This window comes from Alosa alosa, chromosome 17 (assembly GCF_017589495.1).
Source record: "Alosa alosa isolate M-15738 ecotype Scorff River chromosome 17, AALO_Geno_1.1, whole genome shotgun sequence".
NCBI lineage: Eukaryota > Metazoa > Chordata > Actinopteri > Clupeiformes > Clupeidae > Alosa > Alosa alosa.
The window spans coordinates 14,510,041-14,530,931 of NC_063205.1; the positions used below are offsets into that span (position 1 = coordinate 14,510,041).

General features: G+C 44.0%; 1 protein-coding gene across 1 annotated transcript; it reads right to left on the reverse strand.

Moving 5' to 3' along the window:
• Positions 1 to 1,254: 1,254 nt before the first annotated feature.
• Positions 1,255 to 20,322, reverse strand: epyc (epiphycan). The gene is made up of 11 exons (XM_048268810.1): positions 19,949 to 20,322; positions 15,436 to 15,628; positions 8,485 to 9,030; positions 8,136 to 8,190; positions 7,094 to 7,501; positions 6,564 to 6,683; positions 5,840 to 5,953; positions 3,775 to 3,933; positions 3,326 to 3,528; positions 2,842 to 2,937; positions 1,255 to 2,603 (listed from the first exon to the last, which is right to left on the reverse strand). Exons 2-11 carry the CDS (start codon positions 15,622 to 15,624, stop codon positions 2,433 to 2,435), a joined length of 2,061 nt encoding a protein of 686 aa, XP_048124767.1. The 5' UTR covers positions 15,625 to 15,628; positions 19,949 to 20,322; the 3' UTR covers positions 1,255 to 2,432.
• Between the last annotated feature and the right edge of the window lie 569 nt (positions 20,323 to 20,891).

Genomic DNA, 20,891 nt, shown 5'->3' on the forward strand with positions numbered 1-20,891 from the left:
ATGTTTTACTTATGGACTGGGTACTGGTCGTAGACTGCTGCGATGGTAGCCTACTGCTCCAGGCTTCAACAGCAACCTTTTTGCAAAGCCTGTTGCATTGTTCCAAAAAATAAACTGAAGCCATTTGATCCTCAACTCAGTTTTGAGTTCTTGGGTAAAATGCATGGCTGAAGTTCTATTCGTGCATAGCGCACAAGCCCATTGACATTCAGCCATCCTTACATACACAGAGCTAGACGAATTCTGTGGCATGGTCTCAACTGGGCGAGCTCATGAATAGTAATGAGTAGGGCTGTCAATCGATTAAAAAATTAATCTAATTAATTACGTACTCTGTGATTAATTAATCTAAATTAATCACATATATAATGTTTGCTGTGAAAGTATTTTAAATATTTAAATTCAAATGAATCATTGAATAATCAGCATTAGTGACATTAAAGTTCAAAAACTCTTTTATTATTATTTTAATAATGGCCATAATAATCTATGATATGACCTAATATGCTGAGGAAATAAATTCAAAAGTGCTTCGGGAAGAAGTTTTTTTTATATATATATATATATATACAAGGTATTTCAGGCCACAGATATAACCTAGGGGACACAATGAAAATAAATGAACACTCCCCTCAATGTCAACACTATTTCTGTGCATTGATGTGCGACTTTAGAGTTAATGAACTTCGGTGATATGTAAATTCTTTGCTGCAGACATTGCAGAGGACTTTATTTTAATCAACACCATCAGGCCGTTTTTTAAAAGTAAATGTTCCAATCAATGATCTAGGCAGCACATTTTCTTCTCTCTCCTTCTTTTTACAGTCTAATGGTTACTGACTACAACGGCTCGGGGTCAAAGGTCATACAGAATCGATTAATCTGCGTTATTTTTTTTAATCAGTTATTTTTTCTCAAATTAAATAATCAAAATTAATCAGTTATTTTGACAGCCCTAGTAATGAGCTTAATCAATTCCACGTCAAACTGAAGAGCTTTTGCAATTAGCCCGATTTCTCCGCTTATTTATTTTCAGTGGCTAGAGCTGACAGAGGAGGTAGCTCTTCATTTTCACATTCACAACATAGCACAAACACATATGGACCTAACATATTTAAAAAATACAAGTAAAAACATTTTGTGTGGCAGGGCATCTTTAAGCAGTTGACATGTTGTACTTAAATTCTAGTTCATCAGCTCTGGTCTTCCTCTTAACTTAAGCTCATTTATAATAAAAACGTTGAGCCATCCCTGTTTTGGAGAGGTCACCAAAACAACTTTATTCAATTGTGGTATTTCCATACAAAGTACACAATAGCAGACTATGATTCACCCCCAAACCATTCCCACAAACCCCCTCAGTCACACAGAAGCCATGAAATATTTATGTGAAGGCTATTGTGCATGTTTTAAAACAACACTTTGAAATGTAATATACCAAATATTGCAATTCATGTAAAAAAGCTATTTAAAGAATATATATATTTTTTTATATTACAGTACAGACTTTACAACAAATGATTGTGTTAGAATGCTTATTTTTTATTGCATTAGATAATCAAATTGTTCTTTCAACGAATCCGGAAGCTCCAGCTAGAATGATTTTAGGCTAGTAAAATGAAAATTTTTCAGGAAGTGTGTTAGAATTAACTGCACATTAATATTATCACTTTTTTTTTTTTACAAAACAAACACATTTGAACAATGTCATCACTGGTCATCTTAGCCAGTCCTGAACAGGAATAAAAATAAAATAAACAAAATATTTTTGATTGATTGATTGATTGATTGATCAATAAAACTGATTCATAGTTTATGTTCAGAGGTTCGTGATTTTGTGTTTCTTCCCATGATTTTTCATCTGAGATCTGAGAAATTCAAGATAAAACTTCCTCTGCTGTGTGTGTGTGCATGTATATGTGTGCATCTGTGTGTGTGTGTGTGTGAGTGTGTCTGTGCTTGTGATTGGGTGGCATAGACACCTAAGAAGGCTTTGTCACATTTCCCCAGTGATTTTTTTCAAAAAAGCGAACTCTTATAGTCTGTTTTCCAGTGACCAGTGACTTCTGGTCGTAGCGTGTGTGAGTGTGTCTTGCATTAATGTCTTTTGGTTGGATATCCATATGGAAACAGGCAGGTAGTTGGAGGAAAAGTTTGCATCATTACCAATTCAAATATCATCTACTGAGTATGCAATTTTGTGTGTTCAAGTGTCTTACTGTGTGCAAGTGTGTGTGTGTGTGTGTGCGCGCGTGTGTCCGCGTGCTTGTGTGTTTGTGTTTGCACAAGTCAGTAAAAGGCATCTATTCATTTGTAAGTTTGCATGAGCCTTTAGTGAGGAAATAAAGTTGGGTGAGCACACAGAGGTCTTAACGCATGTGCAAATTTGTGTGTGTTTGTGTGTGCGTGTTTGTGTGTGTGTGTGTGTGAATTTAAATAAGAGCACCAATAGGAATGCGAGGCAGACACACATAGGCATGCGGGGTTCTGCTGAGGTTGAGGGGGTTTCCATCCAGGCGCACGTCCTCCAGAGCGTACCGGATATAGTGTAAGTCTTTCACGTTGCAGAATGTGTCTTCGTGCAGCATTTGGATGTTGTTGTTCTGAGGAAAAATTTGTAAAAAATGAAGACAACCTCAAAAAATGCATTAAACTTCAAACTACACATTGCAACAATATTCAAAATAGAGTGGTACAAATGTAATGTACACTCCTCAATTAATACACAAACTCATGTGCAGAGTTCAGCCAAGGGCCATGGAGTTTTAACATCTGGGTTGGCATGATAGCAATTCTTGCTAAGGGCACCAGGTGGCAGTATTAAGGCAGGAGTACAGGTACCTGTAGGTGCAATGAGCGTAGACTGTCCGGCAGCGGTACAGGAACATAGTCAATGTTGTTATCCGTCAAGTACAGGTACAGAAGACCTGCCATATCCTGGTGAGAAAATAACAAGGGGCACTACTCAGTACAAAGGTGTTGAGGATCCCTGAATTGAAATATGGTATGTCATATACCGCCATGTGTGACATCAACAATGAAAACATTTAGTATTATGTAAATGCTTTAAAGTTACTTAAAATGTATAAAATAGCATACTTTTCTGTCAATATCTATTCATGTACTTCTGATGCCATGAATTCATGAACACCTAGTTCTTTTGATAGGTCACGGTCTACTGCTGTGATATTTTTTTATTGTATAGTCTCTCTCTCTCTCTCTCTCTCTCTCTCTCTCTCTCTCTCTATCTCTGTATATATATATATATCACTCACTCACACACACACACACACACACACACATACTCCCTCAGTTCCTCAGTTACCTTGAAAGCCTCTTTCTGAATGCCCGTGCTACCCAGTTTGTTGATACTGGCATCAATGAGGGTCATGGAGGCTGGCAGGGCGGGCAGATGGACAAGCCTGTTCTCTCTCACCACCAGCTCCTGCAGAGCGGGCAGCCCGAAAAAGGCGTCATCGTCCACCCGGCCGATCTCGTTACTCGTAAGATCGATTCTCTTCAGCTTGTCTGGACACAAGAGGTGAGCAAAAGTACTGTGAGACACCCGGCATAATGATTCACATGCTACGTTGTGCTAATTGTTCCATAACAGATACATAGGAGACTATGCAAATGACGTCAGCTATATTTTCACATTCCAATAGATAAAGGAATATTTTCCTCAGCACAGATGTGTTGGTATGCACTGTGATTATTCAGTAATGTGATAATTCATTTCAGCATTTGCTTTTTCTTTTAAAGTGGGACACATACTCATGTTAGCAAAGTCGGACTTGTTGATCTTTGTGATCTTGTTGTAGCGGGCATAGAAGTGAGTGGTATCTTTGGGCAGGGGTGGTACACTCTGCAACTTCACATCGTCACAGTAGACAGACCCGCCCAAGCAGGTACACAGCATGCAGGTTGACATACCTGTGGATTCATGATGCAGAATAAATAAGGAAAACATTAAGATGCAACAATGAAAGAATTAAACAACAAAAAGTCTCATGATAAAAATGTGTATGTGTGTTTTGTGGGAGGAATGTCATGTGAGAGATAGTAAGCAGACAAACATGGTTTCATACACACACAGTCGGGTATGAAGTTTTAGACACGTATATTAATGATGCTGAAACAGTGTTTTACAGAGTCACTGGTGGTAACGACGTGCCACACATGAAATGGATGAGAGACACCAGAAGACACATGAACACAAACATGATGACATGGGGGTTGCATGGAGGTAAGGAGTTGATGTTACATGAACATATTTGTATGTAGTACCCAAAATATGGAAATGCTGTATCGTTTGGTTATGGATGTGTCTATGTCGATATCTGTAATAACAGGCAGAGCCCAGGTTACGAAAGAGATTGCTTATTAAGTCTGTCTTTAAGTTAAATTATAAGTTGGAACAGGTGCATACTTCACTTACAGTAATTTCCTGTGTATTAACCACATTGTGTATAAACCGCAGGACAGTGTTTTATGCAAGTTAAAAAAACAAAACCATATTAATACCAAATGAACTGCCCCTGTGTATTAACCACATAGCTGAAGAAATGTTGCAAGTATAAGTATGTGTAAGTATATACTCTTTTGATCCCGTGGGGGGAATTTGGTCTCTGCATTTATCTCGAACCGGCAACCCTTCAGTTACAAGCACAAAGCCCTAACCAGCAGGCCACGGCTGCCCCTAACAATGTACAAACTGCGGCTAATAGTTGGGAAATTATGGCACACAGAATTGAGCATGAGGAAGAAACCAGCTGAATACCACTCAGTTTCCAAGAATGTGGGAGACATAAGTTACAGTGGCATAAGTACAGTAAAAAGATCTCTCTAGAAGTCATGTTTTAGTTTGCCTGCTCTGGTCTCTAGTAAACATGGTGGACTCTATGGAAAGGGACCCTCTCCCTATGTAGATATAAAGGACTCAGGACTTGTTCTAAGGTAATTACAGATATGTATACATACATACTGTATAAAATAAGTACAAGTAATTATGAATTCTACATTGCCTTTCTCTTAATACATCACACTTACCCTCCACTATACCTTTAAAATAGCAGACGGGGTTATACGCTCCACGAGTCAATTCACCACTGAAGTGTGTAATGCTTTCATGACTGTCACAGTTGTGTGGTAGTGCATAGTGTACATGCATTCATATTATAAAACATTGTATGACACAATGTTTTTGATGTAACTTATGAGTGCAAGGTGGTTCAAAACCTGGGGACTGCCTGTACATTCATTAGAGAGTAGCATTGTAGCTTGAATTAAGTGATTAAGTATAACAGTGTCTACTTACTTTTCTCTTTTCTGTCTGCACATATAAGGAGGCAAATGGAGCCCCAGGCCAAAGAGTGACGGGTGATAACAATCATGGAAACACATTTAACTCATTCCAAACAGGTAATATTATTCTGTAAGTGTCATGCTATTTTTCTCTTAATTGGTGATAGGTTAACATTGTCATCATCAATATGGGGTACGTAGTATGATTGTATCCTTAGATAACAAACACCTTACTGGAAACCTCTCTCACAAGACTTTGATATTGTAATAATGTACTGTATATATCAATGGATATTAACTACCTTGATGCGTAACATTAAGCTATGGTATATTTCAAATTGTACAGAACTTTTGACATACATAGTTATGCCAATCTAATGATAGAGGGTTCCAATTCAGTCTTACACAGTCTGTTAAGTTAACCTGTTGCCGACAGCATTGCTGCTGGCTGACACAATATATGTCTGGACCAAGCAGTCAGCCGCGAAACAGCACAGCAGTGGGTGGGTGGGAATAGTATTGAGGTGGTACTGACCTTCCGTACTGTCAATGTCAATGTCAATGTCAGGTGAGCCTGACTCTCCAGAGCCCACAACACCCCCTGTGACCTCCTCTGGGGTGGTAGGGACTGTCGGGAGCAGCTCGTCCTCTTGTTTACACACACATATTAGGTGTTAAAAGACAGACAGACACATCATAGGGAAAACACGAAGGGTGGACATGAGTGGGGCAAATGAGTGATGGCTGACAAAGGAAAGCTTGATGATGAGTTAACACATGATGATGATGAGTACTTTTATAGACTGATGAACACACATTTAACCAATCAAATGCAGTTAAATGAAGTGGAGGGGAAGTATGATGGCTAATGACAATGTATCGTGTCACATATAACCAAGCAGAGCACAGAGATGGCCATAGGACTTGACCTAACTGTTAACCATGAGTAAATTGTATTTGTACAACAGCCTATTATAAGGACTGGACACCCCCGGTCCATCTCTTAGCATAACACTAGATCATGAAAACAGCTTTTCCCAATCGTCAAACCAATATACCCTAGCCTAGGCTACACTCATCAAACATCCAAAAGATCAAACAACATCAATCAAAATCGGTCAATAATCAATGAAATAACATTGTGTTGATATGGTTGCCTTATTATTATTATTATTATTATTATTATTATTATTATTATTATTATTATTATTATTATTATTTTAAAGCAAAAGCATACAGGGGGGCATGGGGGTACTGACCTTCCACTATTGTAGGGACTACTATAACCTCCTCCTCCCCAGACTCGGGCTCCCCCGACTCCTCCGCGGAAGCCCCGGAGGCCTCCTCGGGGAGGTCCGGAACCAGGGGGAGCTCCTCCTCTTGTTAGAGACAAGGCAAGGCAGTGCAGTGAGAGAGACATTAGAGTCCCAGCAAAGGATGGTGGGGTGGATGACATGGATGTGATGGATGGAAGGCAATGATCAATGCAAAAAAAAATACATAAAAATAAGCAAAGAAATAAAATCACACACATTTAACTCAGTCTGAACAGTTAAATGGAATCAAAAAGCTTTGAGCATGTAGGCTAGGCCATAAGCATAGACTATTTTGTAGCAAAGTAGAGACCCCAAAAGTCCCCAAAAGTGCACTACTGAGACCACTACTGAGTGAAAAGGAATCAAGTCTATAGAGGCTAAATACTTTGTGTTACATTAAAGATGGACCAATACTGGACAGATACCCTCTAGACTCAAAAGAAAGACTACCCACTAGAATCACTGGTACTGACCTCCATCAGGGACCAACACTATTCCTGAACCTGACCCAGAACCGGAGGCTCCGGACCCGAGGTCACCAGAGACTCCAGAACCTGCGGAGCCCAGGTCGCCGGAAGTCCCCGAAGCTTCGGTGCCAAAGTCCCCGGAGGTTCCAGAGGCTTCCCCGCTAAATTCACCGGAGATTCCGGAGTACTCAATCTCACCGGACGCCTCGGACGGCTCCTCGCCAGAGGAAGCCCCGGAACCCCCGGAACCCCCGGAGCCAAAGTCGCCCGAAGCCCCACTGAACACGCCGGAACCAAAATCTCCAGAAGCGCCGGAGCCCCCAGCGTCCCCGGATGCCCCCGATGCCTCTCCCGACTCTCCCAAGTCCCCAGAGATTTGAAGAATGTCAATGGGCGTCAGGCGCAGCTCCTCCTCTTGTTAGAGACAAGATTAGGTGTTAAAGGACAGATTAGAGACCAAAGATGGGCAATGATTCGAGACAAAAGAGAGACACAGACAGACAGACAGACAGACAGAGAGAGTGAGTGAATGAATGAATGAATGAATGAGTGAGTAAGAGAGGTGACTGTTGAGCTGGATTGGAGTGGATGGTGACGTTATGAGTGAGTGAGTGTTAAAGGGTGATAACACACATTTAACCACTGGTGGGGAGTTAAATGGAATGACAGCCGCGTGGCAAGAGAAACCCCATCAGGGGTGGTGGCCCTACTTTCTGTATTCCTGCGAAGCACTGCAGGAATGCAGTGTGTGTGTGTGTGTGTGTGTGTGTGTGTGTGTGTGTGTGTGTGTGTGTGTGTGTGTGTGTGTGTGTGTGTGAGAAAGAGAGATAGTGAGGGAGAGAGAGTGAGAAACAGAGAGAGAGATAGATACAGATAGAGGAGGGGAAGAGAGAGTGAGGGACAGAGAGAAGGAGAGCTAGATAGACAGAGTAGGTAGATATAAAGAGAGAGAGATAAAATGGAGGGAGAGGGGAGAGATGGATAGACAGGCAGGGGGGGTTGTGTTGGTGTTGGTGGTGGTGTTGCTCCACGGCCCGGCTGCCTGAACCCCAGACTCCCCTGCGAGTGGGGCCCATGAGGCTCTCGAACCCCAGGAGCCTCACCTGCAGGGGATGAGGCTGGGGCAGTGATGGGGATCTCCACCTCGGCCGAGACATACTCCTCCTCCACCACCTCTGGATACAGCTCCTCTGTATACTCCCATTATGCTCCCCCAACCTATAACTACCTCCTCCATCTACCTCCTCTCCTTCCTCTGCCTCACGGCCTCCTCCGCATCGAACTGCTCCATCCACCTTCTCGGCCTCCACCTCCTCCACATCTACCTCCCTCTCCTTCCTCTGCCTCTCGCCTCCTCCTCCTCACAGATCCACCTCCTCCACCTCCTCCACATCTACCTCCTCTCCTTCCTCTGCCTCGGCCTCCTCCGCATCGAACTGCTCCACATCCACCTCCTCGGCCTCCACCTCCTCCACATCTACCTCCTCTCCTTCCTCTGCCTCGGCCTCCTCCGCATCGAACTGCTCCACATCCACCTCCTCGGCCTCCACCTCCTCCACATCTACCTCCTCTCCTTCCTCTGCCTCGGCCTCCTCCGCATCGAACTGCTCCACATCCACCTCCTCGGCCTCCACCTCCTCCACATCTACCTCCTCTCCTTCCTCTGCCTCGGCCTCCTCCGCATCGAACTGCTCCACATCCACCTCTCGGCCTCCACAACTGCTCCCACATCCCACCTCCTCGGCCTCCACCTCCTCCACATCTACCTCCTCTCCTTCCTCTGCCTCGGCCTCCTCCGCATCCACCTCCTCCACCTCCTCTCCCTCCTCGCCCTCGGCCTCGTCAACCTCCTCCACCTCTTCTGCCTCCGTCTCCTCCGCCTCCTCTCCCTCCTCCTCTCCCACGGCGCTCTCCTCGGGCGGGGCCAGCGTGCCGATCTCTATCTGCGGACCAGATGCCAGGGAATTCCCCCTTCTGTGAGTGTTAGAAGTGAGGGCTCTCGAGAGGAGCTCAAAATCTGTCTGCTCTCTCTCTCATTCGACGTTGACATGAGAAATGTATTTACACCTTTGCCAGTGCTGTAGATTATATGCATAATACTACTCACTATCAGCAATACCATGAGTTGTGTACAGCTAATGCTCTAAGTATAAACCCAAAAGACACTCTTTTGGCGTCCCCACAGGGCACGACTCCTTACACTACAAGGTCCAAGCTCCTCTTATCTGTGTGCTGTCTCTTAAGGGACAGGGAGCATCTACAGGGACATTACTGTAAGCCACACTCTTAAAACGAATGTGTTGTCCCTATCTGTACACAGAGATGTGTTAAAAAACAACACAAGTTCTGTTATTTTCAACACATATTGTGCAAGGAATAAAAAAGTAAAAACACAAACTGTTGTGTTGTTTTCAACACAGTTGTTGTAAGAGTGCAGGTATGTGGAATATCACTGCTTTCTTGTATGCAGTTCAGGACTATTGAATCAGGCATGGGAATCACTGGGGAACTGATATCATTGGTTTTCACTGCTGATTGAGGTTAACCTGACTCTCGCCAGATGAATTTCGTTCCGCCTAGCTCCACTCATCCATCTGGGATCAATCCATTGGAGTGTTGCTTCAGAAGGCTGGGCCTAATCAAAAAATGCTTGCATATGATTGAATAAGCCATTTGGCGAGAGTCAGGTTAGATTGAGGTGCATCACTTCTGAAGTGCTGACGGATTAATCTTTTTACCTGTCGAAATAGAACATCTAAATCTAAATTATCAGGGCACTAGATAGTTGGAATGGAAATGTTTGACACCTTGAGTTTCTGTTTCAATGCATGCTCCTTTGTGCTCCTTTGTGCAATGACCTTTCCATTTCTGCTTAGGCAGCTTTCCTATAAGTCCTTAATGAACCCACCACTATAGTGTCATCAGGATCTAATGATACTGCTTCACTCTAAAGCCCATTGTTAAGAGGGTTGCCCAATAAAATGCATAGAAGGTGAAATGTATAATGAGCTTTACTACATCCGAAACAGTGTGATGATTTGCAGGTAATTTACAGTTAATAAATTATCTTTTTCTTTGGACCTATGGTAACCTTTAAGCCACATGTGTCTGTGGCTGTGTCTACTGATAAAATAGGCATTAAAGTAACCCCACCAAAAGCAACTCCTCAAACTAACCTACAGCTGAGAGGCTGATTAAATGTGTTAAACACAACAGACCCACAGTGCATACATGAAAGTGCACCCTTTGATAAGGAGACACATGGCTGAGATCTCACATCTGTGCGTTGCTTTCTACATAGCACTCGCCAGTGCCCTGCACTTCCCCATTTGACCACAATGGGGCGCTAAAGATTCACACAGAGCCCAGGTGAGAGCAGACACTCCTGCAGCTCTCATAAAGCTCATTCCATCTCCTAGATGCAAATGGTCCTTGTGGAACCACGACACACATGGTAGCTGAAATCCATATTTCCACTCTTCCTATATTCCGACCATAGTCTTTGTGCTTCAAGACTTGAGACTTACCTAACTACCAGTGCCCATGAAGAGACAAATCATTAATCAAGTCATTCAGCTCTGTAGGCCTCCAGTTATAAAACAAGCGATTAAATGTCATAAATGTGGTCTATGGGGAAAAAAATGGAAAAGCTAAGAGGAAACTTTCATATACCGGAGTTGAATGTTAAAAGTTAAACGCATTAACTAGAAAAATCTGAAAGTAAAGAGAGTTTGTGAGACTACAAGGAGGGCCTTTGAGTAGTGTTGTGCCTGCAACAGGAGACCCCCACCTTCCAACACCCCCCTTCACTCTCTTCCCCCAAAATCCACCTCCCCTGCTCCCCCTCTCCTTACCCCTCCTTTCCCCCCAAACCGCTACCCTCAGAAAGCAAACACCACCCCTGTCAGGCAGCTAAAAATGACAGACACACACACACACACACACACATACACACACACATACAAATGCAATGAGATTTATATTCAGATTTTGAAATATGGAGTCTGGATCATCTGCCCGGGCTCTCAGACTCTACACTCTTTCTATCACACACACATACATACACACACACACACACGCACACAGAGACACACAGAGACACACACACACACACACACAATTTATCTTTCCACTGCGTCTCTGTGCAATCGAGACAGAGAAAAAGTGCCTACCCAGCACATTTCACATACTCAGTGCAGAGGTGCCAGAAGCTGTCTTAACACACCAGCTGCCTATTAGCCCTAAAGCCCACACTCACAATCACAACACTTAGCCTTCCCCTGTGGAAATACTTCCTTTGTTTGTCCTTCTGCAGTGCATAGAGTCTGATCTATACTAATTAAGACTGGTCTGCTGAAGGAATGGGCTCAGGAGTGGGTTCATCTATTGACTAGACACTTTTTTAAAAAGAGCATAAACACTGAAAGTAAGTGAAGTGTGTGCACAGTCTAGATGCTCTGTGGTTGTGTTTATGTGTGTGTGCATGTGCGTGTGTGTAGGTGAGTGTGTGTGTGTGTGTAGGTGAGTGTGGGCGTGTGTGTGTGTGTGCGTGTGTGTGTGTATCTCCATGTAATGACATGTCAGTAAATCTGCTTGGGTGGCTGAATGAGCCCATGGCACTTCTCCGAGACCTCACAGACACGCCCGACTCCTGAAACAACCGTCAATCATAAGGGTCAGAGTTCACACCACGGGTCAGAGGTCAAACGAATACCAGCTCTCGCTTTCTTTTTTTTCTCTCTCTCTCTTCAGTGGAAAAATTCTCTAAGGTTAACGTTATAAGGAATAGAGGGAGAGGGACCAGTGAATGGTGCAGTGATGAGATCCTGTTTCCATAAACTCCTCATGGCTCATGAATGTGCACTACTCACTGAGCATTCCCCTGCACACTGAGTCAAGTCACCTGATTTTACTCCCAGTCTCACTGGTGGAACAACTGCTGCCGATTAGGGAGTCCCTAAGCACGGGTGTGACATAGAAAGTCCTGATTACTGCTATGACGGTACACAGGGTTAAATGGGGAGAAAGGGAGAGAGAGAGAGACAGAGACAGAGAGATGGGGGAGAGAGAGCTCACATAAGAAAAGTATGAGAGGACAGGACTTTCTGAAGCACACCACTCATCACAGGTGCCCCTTTTCATGAAATATCCCTTAATCTGCACTCCAACACCACACACACACACACACACACACACACACACACACACATACACTTTCTCTCTCTCTCTCTCTCTCTCTCTCTCTCTCTCACACACAGACTCATACACACACACACTCATACACACACACACACACTCTTTCTCTCTCTCTCTCTCTCTCTCTCTCTCTCTCTCACACACACACACACACCCACCTTGTCCCACCTCTCTATCTTCCTTATCCTGCCTTTCTGTCCACATGTTCAAACACACCATAATAACAGGCAATCAGAGACAGCCTTTGCTCCAGTGAGGTGGTCTAATCCAGATGAGATGAGTCCAGCTCAGTTTCTGCCTCCCTGCCCCGTGACTCCCTCTCTGGGACTGGTATTTGCTGAAGTTTATGTTTCAAATTAGACACATTTACACAGGCTCTCTACACTATCAAAGCCACAGGCCAGACTAATGTGTTCCTAAAGTGCTTGTGCTGTTGTCACAACATGGTGATGTACCTATAACACTCAGTGCATGGACTGAGTGTGCATGGACAGACACTTGACTGCGTGCTAAATTGCCGGATTGTCTGGGGGGAGAAAAGGACCCACATCAGGATCCACTTAAGTTCGGTTGGCGTTCTGTTCTGATCCATTTTGTAAATCCAATCCTGCTGGCCGGGACCGTGCCAGCCTAGCATATTTCTGGTCCAGGTTCTGGTTGCAAAAGAGGTATAATCTGAACCATTTCCTTTGGTTGAAAAATACTGCCTCAGTGTTCCTGATCCAAAATCTAAATTGCAGACAAGTCACATCATTGCCGGAGTGCATTCAGTGGAATGGGTACTGTTTCCTTTGGAGAGACTTTCTCCTCCAATTTAATTCAGTCATCCATTCATCCATCCATCCATCCATTCATTCATTCATTTGCTTGCTCATTCACTCACTCACTTGTTCATTACTGAATTATTGTCTTGCTCTCTCTCTTTCTCTGTTTCTCTCTCTCTCTAAAACTAACTTTCTGTCTGCCTCTATCAGTCTATAAAGCAATTAGTCAATAATTAATGCAGAGCATATGTCAGAGGGAATAGTTACCCTGCAGCAAATCTGTCACGATATAATGAACACATGATTTAGGCTGGATCTGTGTCTCATTGGATAAGTTGTTCAATGAAAATGTTTTGGGCTTCAAAGATACAAAATGCAGCAGTTCCATCGGAGTGTCATTTCTAATTCCAGATTCTAATTAGTCATAAGTATCAGCTGACATGCAGCGCATTCCAAAGGTGGCAGATGGAAATTGCAGACAGAACCGCCAACAAGGCTGAGCTTGGCACACAATCTTACTGTGTGTGTGTGTGTGTTTGGGGGGGTTTAAGAAGATAGTTTAGTTTAAGAAGATGGCTGCCAGCAACCGATTTACCAATTGGAGCTATATAGCAGAAGTAGAGTTGTACAAAGTTAAATGCATTAGAATAAATACCCATATTGTTACACAATACACAATTTGGCAGATAGGTAATGCAGATAATCTGGTTTCATGAAGTAGCAGTCTCCCAAGTTACAGGAAGAGTGGGGCTTTTAAAACCTTAAAGCATCTGCAGTGCTAGAGGCAGATTAAAAGGGTATCTACATGTCTAAATAGCCTGCTAATTTCCATATACATACATATACACATTAATCACAGTTTACTATAATGTTCTACAATCCAGTTTTCTCCTATCTTTTTATATCTTGTCTTTATGTATGGTATCATAACAGCCAGTATGCCATACATTAAAGTCTAGCACACGTACTGCCTCCAATTCCCCAGCCTGTGATGAAAGTGTCATGCCTGCCAGTAGGTCTACCATTGAGTTCTGCACACACAGTGTTATGTAACTTCTTTATATGAAGGAAAGCTGATTCACAGGGCCTAACAAGAACCACCTGTTCTAGAACACGACAGAGATGGTAACCAAGGCAACAGGCCTACCCAGATGCTCGGCTGTAGGGGGACAGTGTGTTTTCTGTTCATTATTAGAATATAGACAGGTGTACATGCAGTTAACTGGTTTGGGAAGACATAATGAAAACTATGATATCTGACGGAACAGTAGGGATTGGCTTTGCTGCAACACTTACTGGCAGCCGTGGCCCACTGGTTAGCACTCTGGACTTGTAACTGGAGGGTTGCCGGTTCGACCCCGACCAGTGGGCTGCGGCTGAAGTGCCCTTGAGCAAGGCACCTAACCCCTCACTGCTCCCCGAGCGCCGCCATTGTAGCAGGCAGCTCACTGTGCCGGGATTAGTGTGTACTTCACCTCACTGTGTGTTCACTGTGTGCTGTTTGTGTTTCACTAATTCACTGATTGGGTTAAATGCAGAGACCAAATTCCCCTCACGGGATCAAAAAAGTATATATACTTATACTTATACTTAACTATGCAAGCAACCTGATTCAATCTCAACTAATGTAGCTTCGTACCAAGTGCCAAAGCCATGTTTTAAAGGCTCAATGCAATACAGTTTTCAATTATTTTATAACATTCCCTGAGATACTTTAGTCTGCAAAACCCTTGGCTCATTTCTGAAAACCACATGGGAAAATAGGCTACATTTTGCAGCTGAGCTTTTATTTTGATATAAAACTTTACACGTGTATATGTCTTCACTCTGATTGACGAACATCTTTAGGCATCTTCCAGGTGCTGGATTGAGACTGGATTGGGGGAGGGAACATAATAAATGAGAGCACTTTTCTGATTTTCCTGTGCTCAATGACCACGTCCTTTCTATGGCCATCAGAGGCAGGGAAGGGAGACGTCAAATTTGAAAAGTCTGGCATGTCCCGTAGTCACATCAACATATTTGATCTCAAAACTAACAAGAAAAAAATATTTCCTGCATCATGGCCCCTTTTAGTCAAGTAGGCCTACAATGAAACCACAGGCTAGAGCACAACCTAGCATTTAAACTTGCAAATCTTAGATATCTATGAATAAATAGTATCCTGTCTGACCAGCACTGGGGGAAACATAGGATCCATGGTTACGTCGGCTCAAAAACTACCAGTTGAAATAGATCTTTTTTTGTTACTTCAAATATTATGCAATGTTATGCAAGAGAAGCTCTTGGAGGCCAAAGTTGGTAAAAAACTTCTGAACTCTTTCCCCTCTCTCTCTCTCTCTCTCTCTCTCTCTCTCTCTTTCCCCCCTCTCTCTCTCTCTCTCTTACCTGAGGCTCATCAATGGTGACTCCATCATAATAGTCGTAGACGTCCTGGTTCTCCAGATTCATACCCACATCATAGTTGTTGCTGTCGTACGTATCCAGTTCCACTTGGCGGGCGTGTCTGGTGGGAGAGGCTGCGGCCACCTTCAGGACCAGGAGTCCCACCACGAGCCTAGCCAGCATGATCATCATCCACCTTATGGAGAGAGAGAGAGATATATAGAGAATTGGAGAGAGAGATGGAAGACATTGACAGAAAAGGAGATGCAGAAAGATAGTAGAAAGTAGAAAGTAAGATGGAGAAAGAGAGAGAGAGTTGGAGAGAGAGATGTAATGAAAGGGAGATAAAAAAAGATGGAGAGGAAGAGGTTGAGAGATGGAGAATGAAAGAGATTGAAGAGGGAGAAAGGTAAGATTAAAGAGAAAGAGAGAGAGATAGGGAGATAAAAATGAGGAAGTACAAAGAGATAGAAATAACAGTGAGAGAGAGGGGGGGGATACAGAGTTAAGGCCTATTCACACCAAGAACGATAACTATAACCATAACGATAAAAGCGTTCACACTGAACAACGATAAACAAAGTCTCTCCTTGTGTTAATGAATGTGACGTTAAAATATGGGTTCTGATTGGCTATTAGCTTTTTATCGTTCTGAAAATCACTCTGAAAGTGATCCCCAACGATATCGTTCTTCATGTTGTTATAGTTTATGTGTGAACGTCGTCATTCATATTCACGAGAACGATATTTATTTATAGCTATCGTTATCGTTATCGTTCTTGGTGTGAATGGGCCTTTACACTTTGAGTAACAGTTCTGCTGCCTTTTTTAATTTAACAACACTAATTCAAATTCAATAAAATGTTTATGCCTGGCAGAACATAGTAAGGGGGGATATTAAATCTGTTTGGAAAGAGTCATACTGGAAGCCAGTAAAAGAGTTTAAAAAGGACTTTGGTTGAGGCCAAAGGCTTTGGTTGGCCATGTTGCAAAGGACCTCTTATTGCTGCACTTTAATTACCATGTAAAATAGAAGGCAACCCATAAATGGTGGTCCAACAAACTTGCTGAACCTTGAAAACAAACTCATGGCTGACCCTTTCTGAGACTACTCAGAAGCTGGACTACTATGGGCTACAAGATCTGATTCAACCTTCGACCTTGACCTCTACACACAATTTCCAAGACAAGGAAACATACACAGACACACACACTGAACATAGATAATCCAGACACTCACACAGACACACCACACATATATTCATGCACACACCACACATACTCTTCACACGCTCACACTTGACGCCTGGGCCAGATGCAATATACAGACACTACACATACACACACAAACACACATATACCCTACACATACATACACATACACACACACACACACAAACACACACACACACACACACAAACACTACACATAAACGCTACACATATACTCAAACACATACCATACACACACTCACACAACCCCCCAGACACCCCTTGTACACAGACACTACACATCTGCACTACACACACACACACACACACACACACACACACTTGATGCCTGTGCCATCCACTCACTGACTGATGCTCTGGCATGATAAATGTGCGGTTGCGACAGCGGGCTCCGCCTGGCTGCCGTGCCCCCACCACGGGCCGTGCCGACCGGCCCAGTCACAGGGCGCCTCTCTCTGCTCCGCTGAGCGCATGGCAGCAGTGGTGGTGGTGTTGGTGGCGGCCAACCAGCCCAGGTGAGGTCGAGGGGTTTAGAGCTCATTAGCCAAGTGCAGACAGGCCTGCGAGTGGGCTCAGGAGGCCAGCCAGGGGTGCGTGTCCGCCCCAAAGAGAGAGGACAGGGGTGGAGAGGAGAAAAAGAGGGAGAGTGGAGGAGGGGAGGCCCCATTTCTTTTGTGTCTTTTTTTCTTGGGAGGGGGCAGCCATCTTTGAACCCGTCAATCTCCGCCTCGTTTTTATGTCACAGCTGAGAGGTCAGAGGTTGGGTTTATAAAGCGAGGAGATGACAGGCTGACAGATACTGTCACCTGCAACGTGGCTATTGTTGCAACAGACCTGGCGCCATTAGACATACTGTACAGCAGACTAGGGCCAGATCAGGGCTAGATCATTCCATGCTCCATGGTAGCTTGAAAAAATGTCTTCAAACCACAGAAGTAATCCTATACATGACAACACAATCCCATTCTCAATGAAGTTTGAAAAGTAATTGAGGGACACTGCTGAAGGAATGTGGGCAACACCTGGTGTTTACAAGCCTTGTGTCTCTCTGTCGTTTGACAACCAAGTAATCAGCTATACACCAGAGGCTGCAAACTACCCTTGGGTGCATTCACACCCTCTCTTTCTGCTACGTTGACTATTATGCCTTGTCCGCATCTTAAACACAGGAGGCCAAGAGCCCAGAGCACAAGTCAAAGTGACTGCACCATGGATTGGCGCCTTTCTAATGCTGATTCAATCGCAATAAGTAATGACTCTAATTCAGGCCAAAAAAGTATCCCGTAATCCTAACTGTCAGATATGCTTCTTAGATGCTATATTGATGACAGGCTTGGCAATGGGAAGGCCAATGAGATTGTCAAAAAAAGGGCCAAAGACAATCTGAGAAGCACAGCCCTGAAATATGTTGCAGGGTTCTCCAGGCTGATGAGGTCGGCGAGGGTTGCAAATCAGAGAAGAAGGAAGAGAGAGAGTGACTGAGAGAAGCAAGAGAGCAACGTGGACAAGCGCAAGCTTCTGGCCCTCAGGGTAAGACGGAGAGAGAGAGAGAGAAGGAGAGAGAGTGAGAGAAAGAGAGGGAGAGGGAGAGAGAAGAGTGAGAGGGCGAGTTGACTTGCCCCTCTCTCACTGACAGAGGTCCTTTATGAGCGGCCGCCTCGGCCTGTCTCAGCATTCACATTCGAAATTCCACCGAGGTTTGTGGACAGGATGGCGGTGAGTTACGACTGCAAGGAAAAGTTTCATTCAGTAGAGGGGGGAGAGAAGGGGAGATGGAGAGAGAGTTCAGTCTCTTTCTCTGCACCCTCTCCCCAACCACCACACATGCAAGCACACACACTTGCACACACATGTGCACATATTTTCACACATACACACACCACACTCGCACGCATATCTTAACACACCTATCTTTGAGCACTGAGTTCTGCACACTATTTTTGGTGCCACGGGAGAATAGCTGCAAATTCCAACTTGAGCTTTAAATGCACTCCTTGTTAGGAACACTCCTTGTTAGGAACTTAACTCAGTGGACCTTTACAGCAAATAAATAGCAGCAGGTGAAAATGCTTTTATATGGATAACATGCAGGGTAGATTATTTATACAGCCAAAGATGAGAATAAACGACAAAGTGCTCCTGTCCATCATGCATGTGCACAGAGAGCCGTTTTGAAGCCCGGTTCCTCAACATCTTGACAGGTTCAAGGCAAATACTGAAGGACAGAGTATGCTTTAAGACAGAGTCCCGCTTTTACACAGGGTTCACTGTGTGTACTTCTGTGTGTATGTGTCAGAGAGAGAGAGAGAAAGAGAGAGAGAGAGAGAGAGCAAGTGTGTGTGTGTATGCAAAGCATGCATTGCTGCTCCAATGTTTTGCTTGGCTCTGGTTTGGGCATTCCAGATAGTCAGTGACTCTACAGTCCCCTCTTGATAGTTAGTGGTCCCATTGATTTATAGCTTTCCTTCAAATTCAATTTGCGGTGCAACACAATCTATCATCTTGACATGTCATATTATCTTAAAAGGTAGAATTCTCTTTGATATCATCCAATTAATCCAATAAGGAAGACATTCACCTGTTTTCATATACAAGCAGAAAAGCGCACAGCACACAATGGGTTAATTAGATAATTTGACTGTCATGGACATTTAAAATAGATTTCAGAGCATAGACTGGTAATCCAATGTCAACCTCTCAACAAGTTAGAGGAAGTTTTTGAATTTTCACCGCCATTAGCACAGAGCATAATCCATGCTGATTGGGCAGCTAATAGAGGAAAAAGGCAAAACACTCCAGACCAATATGTGCCTCAAGAAAATATCAGCTGTTCACAGAGTGTGCAGCCATGAAATGCAAGGAATCAGGCCAGAATCACCTGACCTTAAAAAAAACATTAATTTTTTTCTCCAATGGTCACCTGTTAGTGTGAACAACTATCATTTTAAAAAAGAAGCCCAACATTTCAATTGCATAGTTTTCCAAAAAAGATCTCAACTCAAAAGTCAACACCAATCTGCCTTCCTAACCTGCCATCACCCATGAAAAAAATCATCCATGCATGAAAAAAAAAGACTAAAACAAAAAAGTAATAGCAGGCAAAAAAATCAACCAAAAAATCAATCAAAAATGTTGCTCTACTCAATCATTTAGTGGTAGCCGTAACTCATCCAAGCATCACCTGGTAGCGAGCAGCTCCTGGACAAGGCAAACCCAGCCAGCCTGCACCTAGTCCAGCACAAACCCATAACCATAGAGTAAAGGAGCCCCCAGTCGCGCTTACCTCAGTCTCCTGCTTTCCCGAATGGTCCTAGCCGAAAGGTTGGAGATGTTCAGGGCAGGGGGGCCTGGCCAGTGATGGAGGGTCGCCGAGCCGCGCAAGCGACCGAGGGAGGAGGGGAGGGTGTGTATGCGGTGGTGAGTGTGTGTTTTGGTCTACGTGTATGTGTGTGTGGGTGTACCATGTGTTTTTTGAGAGAGAGAGAGAGTGTGTGCTTGTGTTTCTCTGTGTGTGAGCAAGAGATAGTGTTGGTCAGATTGTTAACGAGTTGCCCGATGCCGATGTATATAGGTGTGTGTGTGAGTGTTGTCTGGGTGTGAGTGAGTGTGTGTGTACAGGCTCTCTCCCAGATGTGAGTGCCTGACCGTGAGTGTGAAGGTAGGCACTGAGAAAGAGGAGAGGGGAGAGATTGCTTTTGGCCTCTCCAAAAGAGCAGCACCCACCCCACACTGCCAACACACACTCTTGTACACACACACACACTCACACAGAGAGAGAGAGAGAGAGAGAGAGAGAGAAAGAGAGACCTTGCTGTAACACAATACATACACACAGGCCCCCAATGGTGACATCTCTCTGATCCACAACAAGAGGCGTCTTTATTTTTTATTTTCCTCTCTACTTTCTTTGGGTGGGGGGAGAATGCGGTGCAAGTGAATAACTTAATCAGACCTAAGTATGAAATATTTGTCTTCCTTTTCCTGAGGTGAAAACTCAGGCATGTGCTGCTTTCATGTCAGTGATCTTGCCGGACCCTGCGCACAATAGAGCCTCTGTGAGCAGCTAGCGTTAGCGCTGCATGGAGAGGAAGTCTCTGCCTTGAGAAAGGCCTCACCTCTCCACGGCAACAAGGGGGCCAAGCGCAGCAGTGTGCTCTGTGTGTGCACTGCTAGCGCTGCAGTTTGTGGTTCCCTCAAACCCAAGCCAAGGTTTCACTTGGACCATT

What these genes read in the sequence shown, in the direction of transcription:
- epyc (XM_048268810.1), bottom strand. Translation starts at nt 15,624, where the DNA reads ATGATGATCATGCTGGCTAGGCTCGTGGTGGGACTCCTGGTCCTGAAG. An exon ending in CACTCGCAGGGGAGTCTGGG is followed by an intron (nt 7,502 to 8,135) that starts GTTCAGGCAGCC and finishes GTCTCTAACAAG; the next exon opens with AGGAGGAGCTGCGCCTGACG. An exon ending in GTCCGACTTTGCTAACATGA is followed by an intron (nt 3,529 to 3,774) that starts GTATGTGTCCCA and finishes TCTTGTGTCCAG; the next exon opens with ACAAGCTGAAGAGAATCGAT.